The following is a 26,631-nucleotide window of genomic DNA, read 5'->3' as shown; positions in this document are numbered from 1 at the left end:
CTTCTTGATTTATAATATTTATAAGTTCATAACTAATTGACTAAATTGTCTCATCAAATTCATTTCTGAATTAATTTAAATTTATTTAATAGAATCGCGTAATATTCGAGACTGTGATGGCACCGCCTGTGGCGGCGATTCCTGTGAATCCGGCGGACATTGTTGGCTAGATGAGAAGCTGCAGCCGCACTGCATCTGCCCGGAATATGCAAAAGGAGATCGCTGCGAATATTCGGAGACCTGCAAGCTCATTCCCTGCAAAAATAATGGCAGATGTTTGAGAAGTGGACGCTGTTCGTGTCCAAATGGCTGGGGTGGCTTCTACTGCGAAATTGGTAAGTGCTTCGAAAATAATTACAAAGTAACCGAAAAAGGTGAATAACCTTATGATCATCGGGTGCAGCTTATGATTCAGTGAGTTTTCAACAAAAACGAGGTTTAGTTACAGTAGCTATAAATCATATTAATGGCGAGAAAAACAAGTTTCATAAATCTTCGCACTGCTTCAAGTTCAATTCTCAAAAATGTGTCACGAGTAAAAGTTTGTTTTCGCAATTCCTACAGAAGCTTAAATGATTTTATTGTTTATGATCTCTTTTTGTGAGTTTTGTTCTGCGGAGTTTTCGGGACAAACAAGTTTTGAAGCCGCAGAGTAGAACAACATTATTATTATAATTAGAGATTGACGGCAGCAGAAAATAACCATTAACGGCGGCATTTGGATTCTGGATGGTTCAGTGCACAGCGGGGTCAGGAAGTTGGTTGTCCAAAAAAAAAAAAACACCGAAATTAGCGATCTGTGATTCACAACAAAAGCAATAACTGGCCACAAAAAATAACTATAAATCCGAATGTTAATAGAAACGGAGAATAATTAAAACTTGTCATGACTCAAAGTTGAATGCTCTCGTTTTTTCGATCTAATTTACATAGCTAAAGCATAGTAGACTATTCCTTTATATTAATCAGTAATAAATTTAACCATATTTAGTAACAAATAATAATAAATTTAAAAATTTAATTTATTCAACCAAACTTGGCTGTAATGTTCCGGAATTTGCTATGCTGAATTTAAAATAACTCAATTTAATTAATTTTACACATAGGTGTATGTTGGCTAAAAATTAAATAATGCTAATTATTTGTTCAAATAAATTGGTAAATTTTTGTTGAACTCAACAAGTACTCAACTTAGAAACTTTACATTTTTCCAGTTCTAGAAACTTTTATATTTTTAGCTAGTCAATCAGTAAATTCAGTTTTTTAATACCCCTCGTAAATGCAGCATTATTCAAAATGATAATGACACCATGCGAAACATCAATCAAGCATCTGCAAAACAAGCTTTTTGATTATATATATGATATTGGCAGATGCGTTTTATTTTCTTATTTCTTTATCTATCGGATGTTATATGTGGAGGTTCAGCTGTCTGCCTTTCACTTATTAGCAAATTGTAAATTAACATGCCACAAAATCAAGTTAAGATTGAATGCAAGTCGGTGAAGGGTAAAGGGTAGATAAGAAATAAAGGGAACAATTCGAAAAATAAATAGGGAAAGCGAAGAACCCGAAGTATAGATACAAACTAATGATAGACAAGTGTGACAAGATGCTTTATAAAGAAAAAAGATAGAAGAGAAAAGTGAGAGGAAGTGTAGAGAAAATTTATAACCACACGATAATAAAGATTAATATTTCCCTCGAGTTGAGTTCAGGTTCTGAAAGATGATTCATAACAAGAAAAAAACTGGAAAGCTAGTGAAGTTAAAGAAAAATGCTGACAAATGATAGAAGTGAAATTGGAAGAAAAAAAAATAAATAATAAATAAACGAAAAAATAAATGAACTGAATTATATAACTTCGTTTAATACATATTACGAAAACTTTTTAAATATTTTTTGTTTAAAAAGGGTTAAAATAATTTTGAATAATGTTTATATATTTAAATAATATTTGAATTAAAAAAGCAGTCTTAAGAATCAAATATATTTTTGAAATTATATTAATATTATTAGAGGCACGTGTAATAGTTTTAAAGTAGTGAGAAGATATCGTGTAAGATTAGAAAAAGATTATTAAGCAAGTCTAAGTGGCAAATGATGGTAGGCCTATAAACGAGATCAGGGCCTAAAGATGAAGATTCATAAAGCGAAACAAAAGACGAGTAGACGAACAATGCAGCTGGAGCGGCAAGCTGATGCTGTAATTTAATTATGTATCGCATGCAACATGTTTAATGCAGCGATCGTCGTGTGTGCCGCCTCCCCGTTTTTTCCCCACCGCCGCCATATAATATGATTTTTGTATAATATTTTTTTTCTGATTTTCCTAGCTATGAGCAAGCCGACGACGCCGAGCTTCCGTGGCAACAGTTACCTGATCTTGCCGCCGCCGCGAATTCCGATGAAAGACAAGAGACGGGGACCCTCGCTCTATGTCCGCCCCCGCGAAGCCATCCAAGTTTCGCTGAACTTCTCCACCATCGAGCCGGACGGACTGCTCCTGTGGAGCGAGCACGAGAGGAGCAAGTTCCTGGGACTGGGCTTGGAGGCGGGTCACCTGAAGTTGGCCAGTAATCTGCTGGGAAGTGCCAACGACACGGTGAGGGCCCCGGCCAGCGGTTTCATAGCCGATGGCGCTTGGCACTGGACAAGTGTGCTGCTGGACCGATCGAGGCTGGAACTCCAGCTGGACGGGGAGGTGATCTTCACGGAGAGATTGCCCGAAGGCGGAAGATCACCTCTTGGTTCGACAACACCGAGAACAACTATAGCGGGCAGGCGCAAAAATGCCACCAAGGAGCCAACAATTAGCTACGAGGATGTCTTTTACTTGGGTGAGTTTCAAAACTATACGACACATGTTATATGAAACCCTATATTAGCTTTTAAAGAACTTTTATATTTATGCCATATTTGTGAAGTTGGCTTTTTGAACAAAAAAATATTAATAGAAAAGGGAGAGTATATACATATTATAAAATTTTTAAATCTTTTAAGATCATACCAATAGTCATATTCAAGAGAAAAAATAGTAACCTATACAAAAATAATAATATTTTGACCTTATAACACATATTATTAACCTTTTAACTAAATGCCACCAAAATATTTCAAATGTTCCAAAATAATTATGGCTAAATGTATACTTAATGCGCTTACCGTTTATAAGTTTTATTTTCTACAAAATGTTTTTTGTTGATAATGTACACAAAACCTAATTTTATTTAAAATGTTCACAAAAACATAAACATTGAGCAAGAGCACTTAACATTTTAAAATCTGTAAAATTAAGCTCTGACCGCTGATTAATTCACTTATATACAGTTATCAATTTGTTAGTACTATAAACAACACTTTTCCGCGCTTTTTGCTAACTTAAAAACATAAACAAATGCCATAGTTTTACTTAATACTTTACACTAGTTCACTTGTTGAAAAGTCGCAAGCCGAATTAACACTAACACTGAAAGTGGGAGGGAGAAAGCAAGACGATTGTTTAAGCCGGACTGCCAACTCAATGGTTTAAAACAGCTGTTGATACGATAGTCTGTTAATATAAATCATCTGCAAAATATAAACATTTTTCATACAACATACAAACATTTTTCATTCATATGCTTGCTATTGTAATTATAAAATAATCTGCTTTCTAATACGAATTTTAAAGAAATTATTTGTTAATTTCTGAATTAGCACAAATTAATATTAGTTTTTGTTCTAACTTAAAATTTTTGACCCTAACATTGGGCTGTTAGCGGTTCTTTTAAGAGTGCTGTCAACAGCAGAATATACCTTACCCAGCACTGGCAACTATTTAAATTGAAATTTGAATTGATAAGAGTGTTATTTGATTATTTTCAACCGAAACAGGTGGCTTCCCCAATTCGGACTCGGTGAGCAGGCGCACAAAGGGCCGGTTCTTCGATCCTTTCAAGGGCTGCCTGCAGGACATCCAGTTCGGCGCCGAACCCACAGCGATTATCAGCGATTTCTCAACGTACCAGGGCGAGAATATCGGATCCTGTGATCTGCACGGCGATGAGCCGCTTATTGTATAGAAAACGAAATCAAAAGCAAAAGGCAAAATCGGAAATACGAATCTGTAGAAAATTTCATTCAGTTTGAACTTTCAAGATTCGCAATTTTCTCTGAGGAGCTAATTGACGACGCGATATATAGAGAGAACTTACTTATAAGCTAAGTGATAAGCGAGTTTATATAGGAAATTGGGGGAAGTCCTCCTCCCGGAATCAATATATACACACAGTTTTTGGGCAAAGCTATCGATTTAAAAAAAAACGACAGACGAATAAAAGACAAGAAATGGAACGTAATTTTGTAAATTTTATAGAAATAAATGAAAAACAAAAAAAAGACAATGTTTAGACTTAAACTGTGGAAACAAACAACAAATTAACTGGTTTATCAAAACTATACCAAAAGCAAGAAAGACAAAATTTTAGACTAGGATCTAAATCTAGAAAATACCGATACCAGATACAGATTTAAACTTCTCTTACGTAAGTGATATTTCAAGTGGAATAACGATTATGGATAAACGATCCAAAATGCATCTTAACTTATCTGTATGTATATTCTGTTGTTTCTGTTAAGCCAACCTTTTGTTATGCAATCGTAAGCATTTGTGTTAGATAATAAAAAATAAAAATGTTCGATCCAAACCTACCTTATTTCTCCGAATTTCAACACTCAACTGCCTACGAAAACTGCCCTTAACGAAATTCTGCCATTATAAGTTGCTCTATTTTTAAATTTAATTTAGTTAAGTCGTTTTTTCTCCCTGTTATCAATGTACGTTACTATAGCATTAAAATCTCCTGGTTGAAGCCATTTAGTTGCCTTGTAGTAAGTTAGCATGTACTCTCTATGATTTATCTTGAAAAATTAACTCAAAATCGAACTCGACTATTCTAACAGCAAGTCAAGACGCATACGGAAAATCTATGCTAGTCATACAATATAATTATTCTTATAAATGGAAAACCAAGTAGCGAGAAAGATACAAACAAACAAAAATATATATACAATACTTATACAATACGAAACCAAATGAAAATTGTAACCAAAAACAGTAATTTAAGTATGTATTTATTTCGAGAGGCATCTTAATCAGCTATAATTTTAAATAAAAAGAAATCAAATGGGAATTAGAAAAGGTTAATAAACTTAACAGATAAATCCTTTTTAATTATGGGCACAGGGAGAATGCTCCAACATTTCTTTTATTTATTTGTTTTGTTTATGATTTTTTTCTTGGGAATCCGCTTCTTAGAAAAATGTAAGTACAGACTATTATTCAATTTTTATTTATGTTAATGTTAAATACAAAATAAAAGATTTTCTTTATACTCTTTTACATTACAAATACCAAGATGATCTTTTATGCTTAAGTAATTTTTTCGCATTTCTTATAGCAATAGCTGGAAAAAAGTTCCCCAAATTATTAAAAGCATGTGAATAATCGCTATTTAACTGACCAACTTCTAAAAAGCACTTGTTGACATTCAAGTTTGTGGTTGCCGATGTTTCCCAGAAGATTAATCCGTTTCGTTCTGCATATTTTTCTGCCTCTTCGGAGGGCACAACTCTATTTTCGGATATATCAGCCTTGTTGCCCACTAAGGCTATAACTTTCCTGGGTTTCAGTGTCTAGAAATTATAGAAATCGTTTAATTTTATAAAGCAAACAGACCGATTTAAGTCAAACCCAATCATTGAGTTCCTCGGCCCATTTCTTCACATCACTGTAGCTCTTTCGATCGTGAATGTCGTATACCAGCAGGGCACCATCATGGTTTGTATAATGACTTTGCACTATATGCTTAAATCTAATTGAAATTAATCGTAAATTAATTTAAAGTCATCATAAAGCCGCAATACCATGAATTATTTTTACAATGGAGATAAATCATTTACAAAAAATATTAATTCATTAATAGTTTGAGTACTGCGTACTGATACTCACCGCTCATGGCCCGCAGTATCCCATATTTTAAGTTTGGTAGTTACACAGGGTTCGGCAATAGTTTTTACAAGGAACTCAACTCCCGAGGTGAGTTTTATTTTTTCAGGAACTTTTCCATTTACATAGCACGACAGCAACGATGATTTTCCAACGTTGTGGTTACCTAAAAGAACTACTCCAAAACAAAAGTCAGGCTCCATCTTTGACCGATCCGATTTGAAAGAGTTTCGACTCTTGACTAAATAAACGAATCCTATAATGACAATTTAAAGTTCCCCTGTCAGACTCGATGACTATTTCATAATTCATCATCCATCATGACTATCTTTGAAACTCAACTAGCTATAAATACCTACTACAGGAACTTGGCAGATAAGGCAAGTCCTTAATCCAACCATAAATTTACTTTCAAAAGTAAAGTATTTATTAAGATCTGTGAAAACCAAATGAAAACCAATTAAATACGAATGCTGGCTCATTCTCGATTCAAATCGAATGACTTTATATATATACGGATTCGTATATATATATATAAGTATATACGATGTTTTCATTTATTATAATTTATAAATGTTAAATTTAAATACATACAGACAACATAAAAATTATAAATTGGAAAGAAAGAAGCATCGGATTTGATCGGCTTTTGATCGCTTGCAATACAATTGAAGATCAAATCATAGATGTTTTGTGGAACGATTTAAACAAATTGTTTATGGTATTGTGTTGTTCGTTTCGTTTTATTTACGTTTGTTTTCTTTTTGCATTTATGGTAAAGTATTTCAAGGTTTATGTTTAAGAATTCACTTTACTTCCTCGGCTTAATTGCATACTAGATGTAAGTTTAATTTTTATGGTTTACGATAGTTTCTCTTTTCATGTTTATGTTTAAAGATAGTAGCATTAAATCTTCGATTGTTGCTAGAATGTGAAAAAATAGTTCAACGCAAGACGAAATTAAAAAAAGTTAAATTATGCATAATTTGTTTTTTTTTTTTGTGGTTTTGTTTTCTTTTTTTTTTCATATGTGTATATATAATTTATATAAATTGCAACTATCACACGTGTCCACGGCGACCCGAAGTCGAATCCGAATCCGGAATCCGTGCTTTGGAGCCGGAGAGACACACACATTGCCACAGACCGAGGCGAGCGAGGATCTTCAGCCGCTGGCCTGAACTTTTGCTCCTTGTGGTATTGTTTGTTTGTTTGTTTTATTTGGAACGCTGCTGAGAACAACTGCAACTGGAATCTGAATCTTCCCCTCACTTAATTCGCTCAGAAACTTACACGAAATGTAAACTTTACAAATATTTTTTGCTCGCTTAGATGGTTTCCGGTTTTTTCTTTTCTTTTTTATACAATACATTTTCAAACTTTCTACGACACGATGAACTCTGCAAAAAAACATCCTGCGCTTTCTCTTCTCTAGTTATATTATTTTGCGTTGTTATTTGAAATGGTTTATGTTGGTATCATACTGATAGTTTAGCTCAATTGGGGGGACGTGTGTCAGTTTAGTTTTTGGACAGACATCGAGTCAAATGAATCTGAGGTGTGGGGATTGATAACTAACTTTCATCAATTGCAACTTTCGTTTATGTTGGGGAGGGGGACTCCATCTTGTTAAGTTTATAATTATTATTATGCGGTCTTTATCATTATTGTTTTTTTTTTTTTTGTGGCTCTCAAATCAATTTATCTGTCCCCTGGGAGAGCCGACTGTAGGTATTTCTTTCGGATTGTGTTAAATTTTTAAATAATTTTTTTATTTATAATTATCAGCATAAACTTTTCAAATCTCTCGTTGGAAATTTCATTTTCTAGAAAACGAAAACGAAACGTAAGTTAGCAAGAAGTAAATCGTTTGTCTGCGATAAACTAACCTACAAAGGGACATCACTTGCAGCAGGTGTTCGTCGGTCGATTTGTTTCGTTCCCATTCGGCCTTATGCTGGTTCCCTGATTGTTGGCGCCATCGTTCTTAGGTAGTTTCTTAGCTGTAATTCGGAATAAGAAATTAGCAAAGTTTCATGTCTGCTTTCGGGCTTATTGTATAGCCTACCAATGGCCAAGAAGATGTCGTTTACATTCATGCCCGTCTTGGCGGACGTTTCCATGAACAGCAAGCCGTTCTCCTCGGCATATTGCTTCGCTTCATCGAACTCCACGACGCGAATGTTTGACAGATCCGCCTTGTTTCCGGCCAGCGCAATGACAATGTTTGGTGAGGCCTGAAATAAAGAGGATTATTCATTTTAACTTGTTAATCAGAGTCATTTTCTAAGCACCCAACCAGTTTAAAGGTATACATTCTACAATTTACATATAAAAGTTCCCCTTGGCCAAGAAAAATAAATAAATAAATGCAATGGGGTGTGAATAAATGCCGAATCAAGTTCAATGCACCCACTTGGGGCGACCTTAAAAAGCAACAACAAAGAGAATTTTGATTCATTCAACAATAAAACGCTCTGCACGAGATAGCATTGACCTTGATGGTGAAGCGGAAGAGCGGAAAAAAGGAAAAGTCGGCTCGATGATGACACTCACTTGTTTATGCAGTTCCTTGACCCAAGTCTTTGCACGCTGAAAACTGTCTTGATTCTGTATATCATAGACGACGATAGCGGCCTGCGCTCCACGATAATACATGGGAGCTAAGCTGTGGTATCTGTAAATACAAATAAAGGTGTGTTTCAGTAAATTATAAATAGTTAAGTATGGTATAAATTCTACTTCATACAGCTCAAATTAATTTTAAGTAAAAAAAGAAACATTTTTCTAGGTTTACCACCAAAGGATTTAGTATGATAAAGACTTTTGATTTACTCGCAAAGACAATTATAAACGATATTTATATTGGGAAAAATGCTGACATTGCAGCGCTTCAACGTTTACAAACAGTCATAAAATTCGAGCTGTTTGATGGCTTATCCCCCGACAATTACCGCTCTTGGCCAGCCGTGTCCCAGATCTCGAACTTAACGACGGTGTCCTCTATGCAAATGGTCTGTGTCAAAAAGGCCGCACCTATCGTGCTCTCCTGGTACTCGTGGAACTGTCCCTTGACGAAGCGCAGCACCAGGGATGACTTGCCCACGGCGGATTCGCCGAGGAGCACCAGCTTGAATTGGCAACTTTTGTTCTGCGAGGTGCCATTTGGTCGCTGCGCCGCTCCAGTGCCGCTGGCACCGCCGCTCCGTGGTGTGGTTGCCATGATCGGTTCGGATTGGATCGGTTGCGGTGTTCCTCCTCTGAGATGGCAACTGATGATTGGTTCTACGGACGGTTACTGCAAATCTCGCTCCCTCTGCTAAGTAAGCTTTGCGGAATAATTGCTGATGTGTTTTGACGAGGAATCTAAAAGATAAATTAATTAATTAAAAAGATAAATTAAACCTTTATAAAGAGGTGATATATTTATAAAACAAATGGATACAAAACAAACTATTTAATAAAAATCATTAGAACTACTTTTCAATTGGTCTACGATTGTACAGAGAATAATGGAAATTCCAAACTTTGGGAGGTATTCCCTTTCCAGAGTTTATATTCTGCCTCTTTTGAACATGTTTCACATAACAAAACGTACGAGGGCAGAGTGGCGCCTTCGTTTGTTTAATGACGCTGTCGACAAGCCCAATAAGTTTAATTCAATATGTCCGACAATATGATTAAAAGGCCGCCATCATCCATCAGTGAAGCAGAAAACAGAGTAAAGAAGAGCGCAAGCTAATGGTAATCGATAAATCCCATTGAAATTGAAAGCAATACGCCCTATAAAAACTTGCCTATGCATAAAAAGACATAATTTTGAATACTTTTTACAAACCAAATCACAAATCATTATCACTTGTGCCACTTAGCAACATAATAATTCCATGTGATAGTAAATTTAACTTTCTGAGAAAGTCAAAATCCAAACTTAGGTTTCCAATGTCAAGTACTGTTTTTAGAAAATTGCGTGCGTGTCAGCTTCAAACACTCACAAACACAAACATAGTTAATTGCATGAGGAAAAACAAATGCAGCAACAACTAAAAATACTTTGGCAAACACAAATGGGAAACCTTAAAAATGTTGTTTAGGCGCAATTATTGTTTTTTTCCCGTCTTTGCCCATTTCCCCAGCGGTTTACAGTTAAATAAAAATATAAAAATCTTATCGGTCTGGGTATGGAATATCTAAGTTATCGTATAATACCCCTAAATATTTATTACTGCTCTTTTGGGCTACTACAAAATTGATAATGCACACATTTTCTGATAAAACTTTTTCGAGGGCGGGTTATTCACAAATGTACAATGATTTTGTGTATATAGTTATTATATGTACAGGACGCCTCGAATTATTCAGCTTGTGTGGCTTTTACAATCTATCTGTTATCAGTGGAACTCTTATGAATCATACGCCACGTTGGCCACAGATTATTCCTGAAATGAGAGCAAGTCTTTAGAGATTTCGATCTCGAATTTTGTTTTATTAAATTACACCTTTTTGAATTGCATTTACAAAACTTTATTGATTTACAAACAGACTTAAATGCCAATTATTATTTTTTTGTTGAACATTTTTGTTATAGTTGTTAAGGGATTAAAGGTATTAAAACACGACATAAAATTCTTTAAAATAAAGAAATACAAAATTATTGGCAAAATCCCTAAATTTTTTCTCCAGAAAATCTAAACTTTGTAAAATATTTTTTTACAAACGTTTGGCATATTAGATCTTTCAGATGTTATTAATTAACACATTGAAGACTGTACAGAGGAGATAAACCTACAACGATCGAGGGATGGAATTCTACACAAATCTTGTTTACTTTGTGGAGAGAATTAAACGAAAAGAGTGGGAGAGTATGAGGGCGGAAACTGTGATAAAAATCAATGCAAAATAAATTAAAGGAGAGAAGCGGAGAAAGTAAAAGCGTGACAAACATGTAGTTTTTGTTGCTGTGCGGCGTTATTAAATTAACGAGGGAAGAGAGAGCAAAATATGCAGTCAGTCAACAATTGTTTGTTTCTCCCTCTCCTTTCCGCCCACTATTGTTGTTTTTTTACAGAGACTTTGGAGCAAAGTGCACAGTCACACACACATACTTAAGCGGCAAATTTCGTTCTCTTTATAAAAACGGCTCTCTCACTTGCGATAAAGTAATTTTGCCTACAATCACTTTTTGTTGTCCAGCGAATGACGTATTTTGCATTTTAATGCATCCACACAAGAAAACCGGACCTTAAACTCAATTAAAATAAGCCACTTTTAAATCTAATATTCCTAATGGGAAGTCTTTCATGCGAAGCAGCTGGGAGAAAATAACTCACCGGAAAATATATAATTTTAGTTATCTCTTATAAAGACGTTTTTTTAGCGCTTTTCTTAAGCAATAGAACTGCGTCCGTCTACGGAAAATTCAATAACATAAAAAACAACGTTCAATGATGGGTTCAGAAAATTACGGTTCTTTTAGAACAGCTGACGATGCGTCATTCAAACGAACCACTACAAGTGAATTAAAAGAGAGAATAAGAGCGATACATACAACAACACCACGCAGTCACAACAATCGACAACCAATTAGGTGTCAAAAATAAAAGCAGTTCTTACATAAAATTTTAATCTGCTTACAAGCTTAATGTATTACATTTTAAATATAATCTTAATATATTCCAGTATGGAAACAAATTAAATATGACAACAATTTGTATGCAACTCGTCAAAAAAAGGCATTTTATATACATAGTTTGATCAATGGGAGCACGCACTATAAATAAGACCGCCCTATTTGTGTGCCCTTGACTGTGAGATTGCCTCTCTGGAAAAGTCAACAAGTGCAATTTTCTCAGCATTTTTCTCAGCACGCTTAAAAAAGCAAAGAGCACAATTAGCAATATATTTACATACCACTAGGTAAATATGTATTGTATGACAATCACACTTCTCTCCATTAAAAAATAAGCGAAAAATACATAAATAAACAAATGTAAAAAAGCGATGCAATAGAAGACGCGATTTTGTTTACATTTTGGATTTAACAAAAATATGGGAGAGGAAAAGTGGAGGGGGAAGTTTTTGTAGACTGGTACGATAAGGAACGGATTGCAGATAAATACACACACATCCACCCGCAGACACCCGCACTCTTAATAATTAAGACGCAAAACAAGCTGAACAAAGAAGGGCAAATTTCGCTCCATTCAGGCGGTTAAAGCCCGTAAAAATCGAATGATAATGGGGACCGATCCGAAACGATCAGCTTTATTCCATTCCAAGTGCACCTGCATTTTCTTTATCTCCCAACAATGAGAAACATGCACTATTTTAACCTTAGCGACCCACTGTGCACGCTGCACTTGGAGCAGGTCTTATGACCGTCTCGCTCTGGCGCCTGCTCTTTTGGGCAACGCACCCAAAAAATTCAGGGCCATCTATCGCGCTCGCTCTTACACTCGCATTATGGCGGACAGGGAGAATAAAAAATTTTACACAACTTTCTTAATTAATTACGGGTGGCGAAAGCAACAACGCAAAAGCACTTGACTACCCGCCGATTTACGCACTTCTTAACGAGGCTATTTGCCTTACAACCACAAAACTTGCATTTACGTTTTTCTATAATTGTGTGCCCCAAAACAGCCCCACAAAACGAAACGAAACGAGCGCAGAGGGAGATAGATAGCGACTGACGACTCGCCTCTCGGAGTTTCTTTGCAACTCTTGTTTTTGTCGATTTCCAGGGCGACGTCACCGCTGCGGGGCGTTGTTGTAGATTTTCCTGTTTTTCTGTTGGCCTTTATTTGGTTATTGTTGTCTTTATCACTGCGCTAGGTAATTTAATTTGCGTGGTTTATTGGTAAACTTAACTTACAACTTTCTTGCAATTTTTATATGTGTGACCGCGCCACGTCCGTTAGAAAAAACCAAAGCACTCTGTGAAATATACTAAAACTGATCGAAAATTAGAGAATGCCGAAGGTAGAAAGCTGCGGTGAAATTTTAGATCATGTAGTATGTTATTACTACGGACTAAAACCAATTTTAAATTCCTATCTGCATTTAGATCGATATTTAAGTGGTGTGAACGAATATTAGGCTTATCACTCTGACGTCACTAACAAATTCGAAGTTTCAAAAGCTTTAAGATCTTATTATAGTTAATTTAATTAAGCTAGCTTTTTGAATTCATTATTTAAGCAAGTATTTCAATACATTGAAAGAAAGTTTTTTTTTTTGGGTTGTAAACCGCCTCCGAACTTTTCCACTAATTACGTATGCGTGATAGTATGTTGTCTTTTAGTCAAACAACGGTCACACTTCCTTATAAATCTGTTATAAACAAGGCAAGCAACGGTCATACAGCCTCTGATTTCTGTTATAAACGAGGCAAAGGTATAAGGTCAAGACTAACTTTTTATTATATAAACCAACCAAAGCGTACTAAACATTTATCGATTTCCTCGTCGGTATATGTAAGGTAGGTTTTTGGTATTTCTGGGTACATTTGCTAGAGTCCTTTGGTATAATTCAGTGATCTCGTCGCGGTCACACTGAATGGAAGTAATAACATTGCGAGAAAAAAGTGAGAAAAGGGTGAAAAAGTGCAAAAACTATTGGATTTATTTGATGATTTCCATTTGGAAATTAGCAAACGGGCGCAGCGATTAAGTTTATGTGCTAAAAAACGAAGTTTTGATAGATATTGAAAATAAAGTCGCGTCCTGCTCCGCCTCCTGCACGCACACACTCGCAGCGCCCCGCACACACACGCACACAGTTGCGCCTTTCGTCATTTCTCTCGCTCTCATTTTTTTTGTCGCAGCTGCAACGCAAATTCCAAAAAGGATAATACTTGCCAATCTCGCAAGTCCTTCCGGTGGTCTAAGAGCGGATATATACCCGCAAAGGTGGGCCCCCAAAAATTTAGCTAATCAATATTGATTTTAGTTCTTGGTGTGTCTACTTTTCGGTTGTGCTTTTTGTTGTGTGCGAAATTCTCGGGGATCCAGGATTTCAAAGGATTCGGCACACGCACACTTGAGCAAATACAGTGAATACTAGAAATAGCTAACTTAATATATGTGAAAATTAACAGATTGATTCCTCAGTATGTTTAAACCATTACACGTACACAGAAAAAAAGATATTTTTATATGATGACCAATTTTGGTATTTTTAATAAAGTTTTTAAAATAAAGATGTGAAATAAAAGTCACGTTAATATTGTTAAGCATTTCAAGTTTGTATTTAAGTAAAAAAGTAGTATTTACTTCTCTAAAAAAAAAAAATTTACGCCGGTGTTATTTGAATCCAAGCTTTTGTTACAAGATCTTACATGAAAAATGTTCAATTTATCTCGATTTAACATGTGTACATAAATATGTACAATAATTTTCTAAACAACTTATTATTTGGATTACTAGCATTTAATCTATGCATAAAAACAAAAGTTTTTCCTTTCTAATAACATGTTTATAATTCGGAGTGTTCACTGTATATACACACCTGATCTAGTATCTTTCGCTACCTGCAAAGTACTTTCCCCTGCCACATTGTGTAAAACCATTTCCCCTACTCAATTGCAGATGATGACCAAAGGTAACTCGCAGATCTAGGAAGACCAAGTGCTTTTCGGGCCCAGTTTCGTGGACCTCGACACGGATAGCATGTTCAGTCCTATCAAAAAGATATTTACGTACATACAAAAAAATGCGAGCGGCTCCAATATGTTCAGCCCATCATCTGGAAACACGACAACCGGTCAAAGGGAGGCCGCCGCCAGCATAAGTGCCCACGACGAAGGCGACAGAAAGAAGAATCAGGATCAGGAGGATGGGCAGCAGGATCAGGAGGATGGAGCGGCGATGGGGGAGCCGCAGCAGCCGCAGGAAGTCCTGCCCCAATTGGACGACGACGATGACGAGGAGGACGACATCGAAAGGCTGATCAAGACCTCCATAATCGATGCCACCAAAGTGCATGCGGCCAAGGCCAAGGCGATGGCCTCCTTACCCTTGCCCCTGGAGCAGCTGGACGATGAGCTGGCGGATTTCGCACAAGGTCCCGCGGACACCGAACTGGAGGAGCAGTTCCTCGAGCTGGAGAACTATCCGAACAACGAGATTATCGTACTCAGCGATGCGGAACTCAACTCGTCGATAGCCTCCGATGCCGTGTCCGAGGACCCGCTGGCCATAGACAATATTCTGGACTCCTCGTCGGTCACCACAAACGAGGAGGTGGACACCAGCGGCGAGCTGCTCTGGCTAAAGTTGAGCAACGAAACGGAAATGGCCACCAGTTCGGCAGTGGTGGCATCGTCCACCAATCGGGAGGAATCCCAGAAGCCCGCCAAGCCAATTAAAAGAAAGGAAGATGAACTGAGAGATGGTGGCTCTGATTCGGGACTGGGTAGTGAAACATCCGCCTTGCCGAAACTTCCGGCGGAGAAAGTGGCCGAGCCAGAAGCAGCCCCGGAGAAGCAGGAGCCCAAGCCCATCAGATCCAATCTCAAGCGAAGATTGGAGGAATCGGAAAGCGATGCTATAGATCTGGTGCCCGACATGTCTGCTCCTCCGCTGACCGCCCAAAAGCGACCCAAGCGCTCCATAAACTTTGACGAGGTCAAGGTCTACTATTTCCCACGACAACAGGGCTTCAGTTGCGTGCCCACGGCTGGCGGATGCACCCTGGGCATGGGCGCCCGGCATATTGCCTTCAAGACGATGTCCCTGGCCGAGCATGCGGCGGAATTGAGGCGGGCACATCGCAGCCAGAACCAAGAGCTACAGCCGCGCGGCTCCAGCAGCGATGATAGCGAAGAGTCCGAGGAGGATTACCTAAGCGAGGGCAGTGGTTCCGATGCGGAGGACGGCTCCAATGGCTTCCTGCAGCCGGTGACGCCGAAGCAGAGGAGAGCCCTGCTGAAGGCAGCCGGCGTGCGGAAGATCGATGCCAGCGAGAAGAGCGAGTGCCGGGACATTAGGAACTCCAGGGAGGTTTGCGGCTGCTCCTGCCGCGAGTTTTGCGATCCGGAAACCTGCGCCTGCAGCCAGGCGGGTATTAAGTGTCAAGTGGATCGCGCCATGTTCCCATGCGGATGCACTCGTGAAGCCTGCGGCAACACAGTCGGCCGGGTGGAGTTCAATCCGACGAGGGTGCGAACTCATTACATTCACACGGTGATGCGATTGGATCTAGAGCAGCGACAGGGCTCTGTGGGCCATCTCCAACCGCAACAGGTGCCGGCATCCCAGCAGACCATCAGCTACTCCCCGGTGGGAGCGGCTACACCAGCACCCGCCTACTTCCTGCAAACGCAATCCAACTACAGCTCCGGCTATGCCTCGCCAGCTTACACGCCCGAGAGCAGTGTGAGCTACTACCAGCAGCAGCAGCAGGTGGCGCCCACTCCTGGTCAGATGAATGCCACCCAACAGCAGCAGCAGCAACAGCAGCAGCAGGCGCAGAGCCAGAGCTACGCGGGATACGCCCAGTTGGACAGCCTGGACTCGGGTCTCTTTGCCAGTGGCACCAATGCCACGCCCTCGTACGGAGAGCTATATCAGTCGCTCAGCTACGGCAGCACACAGGTGAGGCAGCTCTGCCGGCTTTACCTATACAGCTGCGGTCAGAATAATAGTAGTTTTTAGGCTTAATAGGAATAGCAATCAAAAATCATTTGCAAGCCGCTTCTACATAACTTTTTTATATATTCTTGAACATATTTAAAATAGATAAACATTTTTTTTTATGGTTATATCAATTTTATCAATGATATTTTTATATCAATACAAAGTGCAGATAAACGTGGTTTTATAGTTATTTTCTTAAGTTTTTACAACATTTTTACAATAGATTCCAATTTTTTTTCTGTGTCTAAAAATAGATTGGATATTAAAAAGGTTTGTATTGCAATACAAAGTCCAGATGAACGGAGATTTATAGCAGTGATCGGCTCGGACCAATTTAATAAATAAAAGTCATAATACAAGTGCCGATTACATTAGTCATTTTTAAAAATTTTTATAAAATCTTTTACTACAGTATATTGAAAAGTGATTTTTAAGAAAATATCGACCTTTCTTTCCGCTACTGTAAATATCTATCTATAAATACCTATTTTATAAAATGTGTTTCTGTTGTTTATTTAGATCACTTCCTATCCGACCGCCTATCCGCAGCATTCGACGTCACCCGTCGTCGCCGTGGCTTCCGGAGCAACCAGCTCCTGTGCTTTTAGCTCCTGTGCGGTGCCCTCGGTGCCGCCGTACGGAAATGCGACCACAACCGCCTCCAGCAATGCTCCATACCAGACCATAGCTGTCTCCACCACGTCGTCGCGGCTAGTTGGCAGTGCAGTTGGTGTCGTTGGGGTCGCAGCAGCATCTTCGCCAGCCGCTGGCGCGTCCACCTCTTCCGCGGCGACCAGCACCAATGAGTTTATCAGTTTGAGCACACCGATCGCCAGTTCCTCGCGCCTCTCGCAGATCAACGATCTGCTGCAGCACAATCGCAACACCACCGCCGCCTTGGTGGCCGTCTCCGAGGGATTCAGCGGCGCAGCCAGAAGCTCGTCCAGTGCGTCCACCATCGACTCCATCGACACACCGCCCATTGTGGAAGATGGCCAGCAGCGTGGATGTATGAACTTCGAGGCGTTGCCCCCGCCGCATGTGAATCCAGCGCCCATTGTTGCCGTCGTGCAGAGCAAGCTGCCCATGCCACCCATGACCACGCTGGCCCTGCCTCCTGCTCCTCCATCTGCCCCACAGCCTCGCCAGCCGCTGGACCAACAGCATCAACAAGCCTTGGGCGAGTCCACCTAGAGCAGGGAATGCACCACCAAATCGGTTTTGGATGGGTCAGTCTATGGGGTCTTAAATGATTTGAGAATCAGGTGCAGTTTACTACCTTGGAAAACTCTCAGTGAATTTTAATTGGATACATTAAACTTGACTGTAACCTTAACATTTTTGTTTAATCCTTTTTTAATTTTTACTTTTAAAGTAAACCGGTATATAAAAACATTTCAATTAAAATCCAGACAACTTAAGCCAAACGAAAATATTTTTTACATTGTTATATTCCCCCCTGAATTACACTAATTGTATTTAAGTTCATTTATTTACAACTTTCCCATTTTAATCATTTTTTATTTTACTTTTAAATTGAGAACATTTCCTTTTTATTACAAATACTTGTTTAATTGTTATATTTTTCCCTTGAATTATACAAGTTTTATTTAAGTTAAATATTTATGTACTCCTCCGTTTTAAAAGTAGTCTATTTAAAAAGATTTCTATAACAGTTTTTAGTAAACAAAATGATGAAAATATTTTGTAAATAACATTTAGTCAAGTGAAATTTGCCTGTTCTTCCGAATTCATTGAAATTGTTTTTTTAAAGTCCAAGAAGTTTTTCAGAATTGTACGGAGCGCACAAAAGACCCATCCTTAAATCGAAATAGGAGGAGCATAGAGAGAGCTGGGAATAGTTTTTATAGCAATTTTACACAGCAAAAGACTTCATTACGTTTAAGGCGGCGGTGGGCGTGGCTGGAAAAGGAGCAAAACAAGGACAGGCAGGCGGATTAAACTGGGGCAGGAATCAAAACGGACAGCGTTGGCGTCACTCCTCGATGTCAGGAGACCTCTTTAGTAGCGGCGAGGGCCAACGAATCGGGCTCGGACCGCCTTGTATAAATCATTTTATTGTTAAATTCGAATTAGTCCCTAAGTGCATACTGTAATTTAGTTACTTTGTTGCTTAAGCTATGTTTCCATTGCAAAATCAAGTTCCCTTTTGCTCATTTGTTTTTTAGCTCTGTTGTGTAATCTTAAACGAACAAATAATGGAAGGACTGTGTTTGCACCTCCTATGAATTTAATGAGCTGAGAGCCTCTTAAAATTTCCCCAACAAATTCTGTGTGTCAAATTTGATTTAACCCAGCTTAACAGAAATCGAGCGTTAATTGATTTTGTACTTTGCATTTAGTTATGAATCCAATCTAACTACCCATTGAATTGTGTAAGCCTTTGGTAGAATTACCCCTTGATTTAGCTGCTTTTAAGTATTCATTTAGCTCCTAAGTTCCTCATTTCTGACATTTAGCGTATTAGCCCTAATGAACCAAGAACAACAAACGGCAGCAAACTGAAAGAAAAAAAAAACAGACAAAGGCAACCACAATATGCAGTACGGTTTAGAAATATGTATATGCAACTTGATAACGACAAAGGCAGAAAAAATGAAAACGTAAAAGAAAAAATAATTGCAATTATTTAAATAAATATTGAATACAAAATAGCAAGAATGTATTGATTTTTTTTTATAAGGGACTATTTGTTTTAAATTGTTTATGGTAAGAAATTTATAATGTTTTTACTTACAACATTCAACTTATTGTTTTTTTACAGCACTAAAACCATGGCAATATTTAAATTGTCTTACCAGGTAAGTATAAATGTACTTATTTTTTTCCTAATCGTTGATCTTATTTTGCCCTCCTGTAATTAAATTTCCCATTTTTATTTACAATTAAGTTTTTCTAATTTTACTTTAAGGTCAGACATCTCGAAACACTTTTTGCAGACGGCTACCAATTTAATTTCCTGGTGAAATAGTAAAATAAACAGTTAAGTTACCAATTTTTATTTAAAACTAATATTTTCTATTATTTCTTAAGGCCTAGACATCGTAGGTGACCCCAATCTGTCGTCGCATCTCGTCGGTAATGGCTATTAGTTCCAGACTTTCAGCGTGCGTGAATTTAGGACTCTCCAGCAGACGTTTCTCTATGCAGCGACGCACTTCCTCCGCCTCGTACCTCAATCCGCAGGTATTTGTGTAGTGGAAATCAAACTTGGCCTGCGGCAGAGGCCAGGATTCGGGAGGACCATTAGAGCGGCTCAATAGAGTGCAGCACCAGTAGTTGGACAGCTGCAAAGATGTACAAAGAGTGGCTGAAACTGCTGCACTGATAGTCCAGCCAATCTCCACCGATCCACAGGTCAGATCCGGAGAAGCATGGCGATAAGCGCGCTCACCTTAATCTCGCCTTTGGTGCCCGTGATGACGGCATCGTTCTCCAGGTTCTCCAGTCCCGTGACCAAAGCCACCAATCTCCGTCCATCTCCATAGTCCAGCATGAACTCACCCTGCACATCCACCCGATCCTTGTTCAATTGCGTTCCGCTTGGCAAGATTTTGACGGGCGAAGCACCGAAAACAAACTGGCCCAGTTGCAGGGCATAGATGCCTAGATCCATGAGGATGGAGCCTCCCAGGGAGCGATTGCACACGCGCTCCATGTGGGCCAAACGGAAACCATGTTGGATCTTCACCTGGGTCACCTCTCCAATGACATCGTTGTTCAGCAGTTCCCTCAAACGGTCGTAGCTGGGGAAAAAACGTGACCACATGCCTGAAATTCGATCATAGTCAAAAATTATACTAGCCAATCATACTTAATTAAATATTTTTTACTCTGATTTCATATTTATAATATGGAAATGTTAACTTTATTTTCAAATTCATTTTTGACTATTTTCGAAATAGATTTTTATGTCATAAAATGTAGTATTTCTTATACAATTTAAATATGTTTCACTTTGATTTTCAGTTATTTTCGCTATGGAAATTTTAATTTGTTTTAAAAATTTACTTTGTCTATTTTCGGAATATATTTTTGTATCATAAAATGTAATTTAAATTAAATACACTGCATTTAAAACAAATAAGACACATTTTAAATCTTTTATATTTCTTAATAATTAAATTATCTCAATATTAAGTCATGAAATTAAGCATGCATTGTATTTGATACTTTGATTTTATTTTTAATTAAAACATGAAATATAACATTTTGAATTCAATACTCATATATTTATTCTTACCCTCCATTAGGAATACTCCACGTTGCTCTGCCAAAGCATACAACTCCTTGGCCTGTTCCAAACCCAGGCACATTGGTGTTTCGCACAGGACATTTTTACCGCGGGCCAACATCAGATGGACGACGGCATAGTGAAATGGATTCAGGGTGCCCACATATACCACATCCACCTCGCGATCCAGAGCCAAGGAATCGAATCCATCGTAGTGTCTGGGGATCTGGTTCCTCTGGGCGAACTCCTGAGCCCGCTGGCCATCCACATCGGCCACAGCGACCACCACATGGCGGGACTTCTCCACCGTTCCCAGGGCGGTGACAAAGTCCTGCGTTATCCTGCCCGCCGCTGCAATGCCCCAGTTCAGATTCGTCTGGCTCTGCATTGTAAGTATTAAGTAAGTATTGAATGCTATTTTCTGCTTTCGATTCAAGTCTCTCGCGGTCTCGCGGTCTCGTGTCCGTTCAGCTACTAACGCCATGATACTGATACCGAGTGCCAGTCCCGAGGCGTCTCCTATCAGTCCCTGGCATCTGCATTCATTGCACTTTTCGTATTCCATTGCATTCCGGTTGATAAGGAACCAAACAGCTCTATGAGTTACACTTTTGGATGATGATGATGCTTGGTTTCCAATAAACTTGGACACTATATACTATTGTCCACTAATCCTGCATTCCTAGTTCCATATTTCCGATATTTAGGGTATAAATATACTTAAATTTTATAAACTGTTTTATATAATTTTGTCCAAAATACTTATAACTTTATCTAAAATCAAAATAAACTGATCATTCTATTTATTCGAAATCTCTGTTCCTGAATCGATTACTCTATATATTTGAAATCTCTAATGGCTCGCTGGTCATGAAATGTTATACGCAATCGAACAACGTGAAATGTCGTAACAAAATTTAAATCTTATCTCTGGAAACTAAGACGAGCCCCTTTTTAAGCGACTATCAAAAGATAAGATAGGTCTATAAGCTTTTAAAGTACAGTTGTGTAAAGAGTTTACAAAATTAAAAAATAAGATGACTGTAAATTATCAATGATTTTATATGGAAATTATAGCTATTTTGAATTTTCGTTATTAAAAAAAACTTATAATAATATTAAACTTAAGCCCAAAACTTTTTTCACCAATAATGCAAGACTGGGTGATAATCATGATTAGTGATAAGAAAGGAGAAACCCCACAAGACCCTGAGATAACCAAGCCCCTAAATTAAACGACGCCTATCATGCGGCGAAAACGTGATCATTTAGTCGAGAATACTGCCATATCATCTACTTTAGTTACACCCCAGGCACAGCAGAGTTCGACCTAGTGGGAATGTCATTGCTGCCGCTCTGTAGTACAATCAATATTTTGCCTTATCAAAATTGTTTGTCAATCCTTGATTTTGAGTGGGGCATCGAAATTGGCACTGCTTGGGGTAAATTCTGTGTAAAATGTGGGAAAATGGGCCTAATAATTTAGATATAATAGTGTATTTAAAAAAACAAATTGTAAATATATAAATGTAACACAAATTTGCTTTTGAGTAAAAGTCCCATACAAACTTTGGTTCCATTACCCACATTATTATTATTATCATTACTATATGATTAAATACTAACGTTGGAGGTAAAAATATCAAATATATGAAAATATATATATCTAGTGTCGTTTTATCAAAATTTGAGCTGTCAATAAACACTGTTCATTATTATATTTGCTTGCTTATCAACAGAAATACTTATAAAACAATTTAGGCTGTTACCATTAGGTCTTCATTGCTTGCATATGTATAATAAAAAGATGATTAAGAAAAGTTGTTAAATAGTTTTTACAAAATGTGTGTTTATTAGTTTATGTTATGGTTACATGTTAAGCTTTAGAATCTACTTTTACTCCTCGTCGAACTTGTTGAGCACACCGATCTGCTTGCGGATGGTGTCCTCGATCTCGGCGAAGAGCAAACTGTCGGCGTAGGTCATGTTCTTGTTCTCCACTTCGCCGGCGAGGATGGACTGACGCACTGCCTCCGCCTCGTATCTCATGGCCTCGGAATTGGCGTAGTTGGTCGCGTACTTGCCCTTGGGCGGCAGCCACTCCTTCTCCTGGCCATCGATGTCGATCAGCTTGTTGGGTGTCCAGAAGTCAATCAGCTGGTAGATAATATATATATATAGTATATATTAGATTCTGTTAATTCACAACGTTCGATTAGATTACTTACGGTAACTTGTCCTTTGCTGCCCTTGATCACGGCGGTGTTGGACAGTTTCTCCTTGGACGAGAATCGCATGCGAGCGGTACGTCCGCCGCTGTAGGTCAACGTGGCACTCACGTCATCATCGATGCCCTCGGCGTTGAGGCTTCCCTTGGACTCGATCTTCTCCGGCTTCTCCTGGAAAGCCCACTGCGAAGCCTGGATGGTGTAAACTCCCAGATCGTAGACCACGCCGCCTCCCAACTCGCGTTTCCTTTTGGAGAAAGGTTATATTAATACATTTTCATTTTTTAGCTTTGAAATAAGCACTTGAGAATTTTAAGAGCAGTTGGATAAAATTAGAAATTGAAGTTAATTGAAATTGAATCAGTTTTTTCTAAAGTTCAGTTTCTGGCACAGAAAAACCAAACAATTTGTTTAGATTTACAAAATTTTACAAAACCAAGAAAAATTATTGAACTTTAACAAACGTTCATAGTGCTATATATGAAGTTTCTATAACATCCAAATAAGGTACTACTTTGTATACTTACTGCAGGCGTTCCACATGTTCCAATGGGAAGCCAAAGTTGACCTCCACATCCTTAATTTGACCAAGTTGACCCGTGGAGATGAGCTCCTTGACGTGCTGGTACGAGGGGAAGAATCGGGACCACACGGCCTCCATGAAGAAGCGCTTGTTGGCCTTGGCAGCAGCCAGGATGCCCTCCACCTGCTTCTTGTTCATGGCTAGAGGCTTCTCGCAGAGCACATGTTTGCCATTGTTCAGCATCAGCACAGCCACCTCGTAGTGCTGGGGGTTCAACGTTCCAATGTACACCACATCTGATAAAGAAGAGGGGGTACAATTTAATTGGAAATATATTATTATTTATTATTCGAAAATTTTAGATACCCTATCAAAACTATATAATAACTACTAAACTACTTTTATTTTTACTTTTTTCTAGCCTTCCTATAAGTTTCTTTTGAATTAAATATTTAAAAAAAAAAATCACTTGGGAATTTTAAGAACAATTGAATAAAATCAGGCCTTTAGCTTTATCCCAACTTTTAGTTATGAATTCCATTTGAATACCGAATTGTTGTCCTATCAAATCCAAAAGTTGGTTATATTTCTACTCACCGACATCGCTGCTCTTGGCCAGCTCCTCGTAGCTTCCAAGGGCCTTGGGGATGGAGTGCTTGGTGGCGAACTCCTGGGCACGATCCAGGGATCTGGCGGCGACAGCCTGGACCTTGTGGTCGCTGGCGGGCAGGGTGCTCAGTGCGATGACGAAATCCTCGCTGATCTTGCCGGCTGAAGCGATTCCCCAACGGATGAGTTTTGACATGTTGCTGGTTTGTGGGACGGGCTGTGACTGAGTGGAAAGCCGAGTGGACTGTTAGTTAAATATATGGGTGGAGAAGCCTCCTTATCAGCAGAGAATGCGAGAGAATCGAGTGCTATATTTCTCCCCACTGGGAGTTTATCGTCCCCCCAAATTCTTTGAAAGAAAATCGAACAAAATTAATGGTGCTATTTCACAATGTTATTGAGTTTGACCTTGTTTGAGTGCTACTTGAATTATTCTGGATGCCACCTGTATACAGCCATTCAAAGCTATGTATCTCTTTCTAGCAATAATTTCCTCAATAAAAAAAATTCTTGTCACGATCGATTTGCTACATATACATAAAAGATAATGGAAATAGAGATTTGATTATCATAGTCTAGTTCTTATTGCACGCAAACAAATACCTTTTTTGTCTAATTATCTTTAAAAGTTAATTTGTTATACTGGATCATAGCATTTTTTTTTCAGTGTACATATATTACCCATCAGTTTACCGGTACATTTTCTATTCGTTCTTTGTTTGTTTTTGCTTCCAACAGGCAACAGGTGCTCCTACTATTATTTACTTGATTACTTGCACATTTCTGATTATTTTTTATATTGTAACACACCTCAATAACCTTGAGTGTTAAATTAGCCGGCTGCTTTGTTTGTAACATAAGCACTTTCGAAATAAAAATATAATAATGCTTATTATTAGTTCACCCTTATTTTAATTATCTACTTAAAGCCCCTTACATCGTGTGGTAGAACTAAACGCTTTGATAAAACTTTCCACTGTGTTGTTTTTTATACGCGACAGTTCTATTTATAACTTTTTTTATAAACTATTCCCTGAGCACCCGACAAGAAAAACAAGTCAGTTTCCCTGTTTTACTTGACAAATTAGCTTTTTTCATTGGTGGTGGGTGTACAAGCTAAGCATGCCGTTGTTGGCGTTTCATGGTGAATGGCATTTTTAAGAAGAAGCGAAACAGCTGTTTATTGTTTTGCTTGCGGATTTCAGAAAAACGTCCTCAAAATGCTTAGAAAACTATTATTTAACACCCAAGTTGTATTAAAACAGCAACCAAAGGTGAGTATGATTAAGTCCTAATAAGTAAAGATCGTAATACATAAAATATTTTACAGTTACTTAACATAAGACACCTGGCCAGTCCCAAGATCTTGCAACTCGAGCAAATCCACATTGACGAAGCCATCAAAATAGAACCTACTTTATCCATTTTTACACCTGAGATCTGGCGACGAGCTCATGAAACCTTTCGAAATCACGGCCTGGAAACGGTGAACTTCCTGAGGATTGTCACCGGTAATCCTGCAGTTCTGAAACGAACACCAGATAGAATAATCAACAGCTTGGAAATCTGGAGGGCCTGTCAATTCGGCGAGAATCTTCTGCACCTGCTTCTCACAAAATATCCTGAATTGCTGGACATCAGCGACTCCCATCAGTTACTTTCCCACATTGGCTTTCTAAAGAGTCGTGTTTCCACCAGCAAAAATGTTTGGAAACTACTGATGAACAGTCCGGATTTGATAGCCCAATCCGAGGAATCCGTAGAGGAGAAATTGAATTTCCTAATAGATGTGATGCGAATTGAAGTGCCGGAATTAGCGAAATCCGCAGCATTATCTTTGCCCTTTGATGAGCTGCGTTGTCGTCACGAATTCTTGGTTCGTTTGGGTCTATTCAAGCCCCGGCCCCTGAAAGCCGATCCCAATGAGCCCACTACCAACCACAAATTGTATCAGATTACGGACACGTCCGAGAAGAGTTTTGCCACAAAGATCTGCCATGTCACCCTGCCGGAATACGAAGCTTTCAAGGAACTCTACGCCAGGGAACTGGAGCGAAAGTCTAGAAAATCTAGGGAGGAAGAGGATCTTAGCGATGAAGATGACTAGGTTTAGGATATGGGTATGATTGATCATTAAAACCAAAACCAAATAAATATATTTAGTTATGGTTTAAAAAACCATTTACCTTATTTTACTGTTATATGTTAATTACAAAAATAAGTTAACTATTTACTGGTGGTCTGACCGCAATTCTGCTCATCCGCAGAAAGACAGCAGCCAGGTATATATAAAATAGATTACTCGTACAACAAATAAATATGACTAGCTTGGATGAAATGATCAAACTATTGGTTTTTTGAATTAACATTACCGGAAAAATGTTAAGCTA

At 38.4% G+C, this 26,631-nt stretch overlaps 8 protein-coding genes across 11 annotated transcripts in view; 3 read left to right on the top strand and 5 right to left on the bottom strand.

Annotated features, from left to right (window-relative positions):
• Positions 1 to 3,207, bottom strand: part of LOC108147908 (MKRN2 opposite strand protein) — a 57,928-nt gene extending 54,721 nt beyond the window's left edge. Inside the window, exon 1 of the mRNA XM_017274669.1 lies at positions 3,166 to 3,207. The gene's annotated coding sequence lies outside the window, so the exon portion shown is untranslated. The remainder of the gene's footprint in view (positions 1 to 3,165) is intronic.
• The window catches only part of LOC108147905 (protein eyes shut), a 56,277-nt gene extending 51,080 nt beyond the window's left edge, over positions 1 to 5,197 (top strand). The window contains exons 12-14 of the mRNA XM_017274666.2: positions 93 to 335; positions 2,337 to 2,840; positions 3,877 to 5,197. Coding sequence (XP_017130155.1) covers positions 93 to 335; positions 2,337 to 2,840; positions 3,877 to 4,064 — 935 coding nt within the window. The 3' untranslated portion in view covers positions 4,065 to 5,197. The remainder of the gene's footprint in view (positions 1 to 92; positions 336 to 2,336; positions 2,841 to 3,876) is intronic.
• LOC108147919 (ras-related protein rab-11.1-like) lies at positions 5,099 to 6,359 on the bottom strand. 2 transcript variants are annotated; one of them, XM_041710234.1, is made up of 4 exons: positions 5,993 to 6,359; positions 5,735 to 5,855; positions 5,505 to 5,676; positions 5,099 to 5,447 (listed from the first exon to the last, which is right to left on the bottom strand). In XM_041710234.1, exons 1-4 carry the CDS (start codon positions 6,190 to 6,192, stop codon positions 5,386 to 5,388), a joined length of 555 nt encoding a protein of 184 aa, XP_041566168.1. In that variant the 5' UTR covers positions 6,193 to 6,359; the 3' UTR covers positions 5,099 to 5,385. The 2 variants fall into 2 exon arrangements, with proteins under 2 accessions (XP_041566168.1, XP_041566167.1); XM_041710233.1 differs by having other exon boundaries at positions 5,099 to 5,676.
• A 111-nt stretch (positions 6,360 to 6,470) lies between these two features.
• Positions 6,471 to 12,937, bottom strand: LOC108147914 (ras-related protein Rab-5B). 3 transcript variants are annotated; one of them, XM_017274678.2, is made up of 6 exons: positions 12,864 to 12,937; positions 8,944 to 9,355; positions 8,546 to 8,666; positions 8,058 to 8,226; positions 7,879 to 7,992; positions 6,471 to 7,815 (listed from the first exon to the last, which is right to left on the bottom strand). In XM_017274678.2, exons 2-5 carry the CDS (start codon positions 9,210 to 9,212, stop codon positions 7,892 to 7,894), a joined length of 660 nt encoding a protein of 219 aa, XP_017130167.1. In that variant the 5' UTR covers positions 9,213 to 9,355; positions 12,864 to 12,937; the 3' UTR covers positions 6,471 to 7,815; positions 7,879 to 7,891. The 3 variants fall into 3 exon arrangements, with proteins under 3 accessions (XP_017130167.1, XP_017130166.1, XP_017130168.1); XM_017274677.2 differs by lacking the exon at positions 12,864 to 12,937 and adding an exon at positions 12,602 to 12,704; XM_017274679.2 differs by lacking the exon at positions 12,864 to 12,937 and adding an exon at positions 12,556 to 12,649.
• Positions 12,938 to 13,520: 583 nt separating this feature from the next.
• On the top strand, positions 13,521 to 17,962 carry LOC108147906. Its single transcript, XM_017274667.2, has 3 exons — positions 13,521 to 13,899; positions 14,578 to 16,584; positions 17,146 to 17,962. Exons 2-3 carry the CDS (start codon positions 14,659 to 14,661, stop codon positions 17,818 to 17,820), a joined length of 2,601 nt encoding a protein of 866 aa, XP_017130156.1. The 5' UTR covers positions 13,521 to 13,899; positions 14,578 to 14,658; the 3' UTR covers positions 17,821 to 17,962.
• A 1,668-nt stretch (positions 17,963 to 19,630) lies between these two features.
• On the bottom strand, positions 19,631 to 21,370 carry LOC108147843 (trans-1,2-dihydrobenzene-1,2-diol dehydrogenase). Its single transcript, XM_017274601.2, has 3 exons — positions 20,891 to 21,370; positions 20,042 to 20,418; positions 19,631 to 19,934 (listed from the first exon to the last, which is right to left on the bottom strand). Exons 1-3 carry the CDS (start codon positions 21,363 to 21,365, stop codon positions 19,683 to 19,685), a joined length of 1,104 nt encoding a protein of 367 aa, XP_017130090.2. The 5' UTR covers positions 21,366 to 21,370; the 3' UTR covers positions 19,631 to 19,682.
• Positions 21,371 to 22,710: 1,340 nt separating this feature from the next.
• LOC108148070 (trans-1,2-dihydrobenzene-1,2-diol dehydrogenase) lies at positions 22,711 to 25,303 on the bottom strand. The gene is made up of 5 exons (XM_017274923.1): positions 25,179 to 25,303; positions 24,230 to 24,464; positions 23,637 to 23,928; positions 23,110 to 23,356; positions 22,711 to 23,038 (listed from the first exon to the last, which is right to left on the bottom strand). Exons 2-5 carry the CDS (start codon positions 24,435 to 24,437, stop codon positions 22,778 to 22,780), a joined length of 1,008 nt encoding a protein of 335 aa, XP_017130412.1. The 5' UTR covers positions 24,438 to 24,464; positions 25,179 to 25,303; the 3' UTR covers positions 22,711 to 22,777.
• A 113-nt stretch (positions 25,304 to 25,416) lies between these two features.
• Positions 25,417 to 26,513, top strand: LOC108147876. The gene is made up of 2 exons (XM_017274634.2): positions 25,417 to 25,515; positions 25,572 to 26,513. The coding sequence occupies exons 1-2, from the start codon at positions 25,462 to 25,464 to the stop codon at positions 26,346 to 26,348; spliced, it is 831 nt and encodes a 276-aa protein (XP_017130123.1). The 5' UTR covers positions 25,417 to 25,461; the 3' UTR covers positions 26,349 to 26,513.
• Positions 26,514 to 26,631: the final 118 nt, after the last annotated feature.

Source organism: Drosophila elegans, unplaced genomic scaffold (genome assembly GCF_018152505.1).
Source record: "Drosophila elegans isolate 14027-0461.03 unplaced genomic scaffold, ASM1815250v1 contig_814, whole genome shotgun sequence".
NCBI classification, from domain to species: Eukaryota; Metazoa; Arthropoda; class Insecta; order Diptera; family Drosophilidae; genus Drosophila; species Drosophila elegans.
The sequence above is the reverse complement of the archived record's forward strand: the minus strand, read 5'-3'. Positions and strand labels throughout refer to the sequence as shown.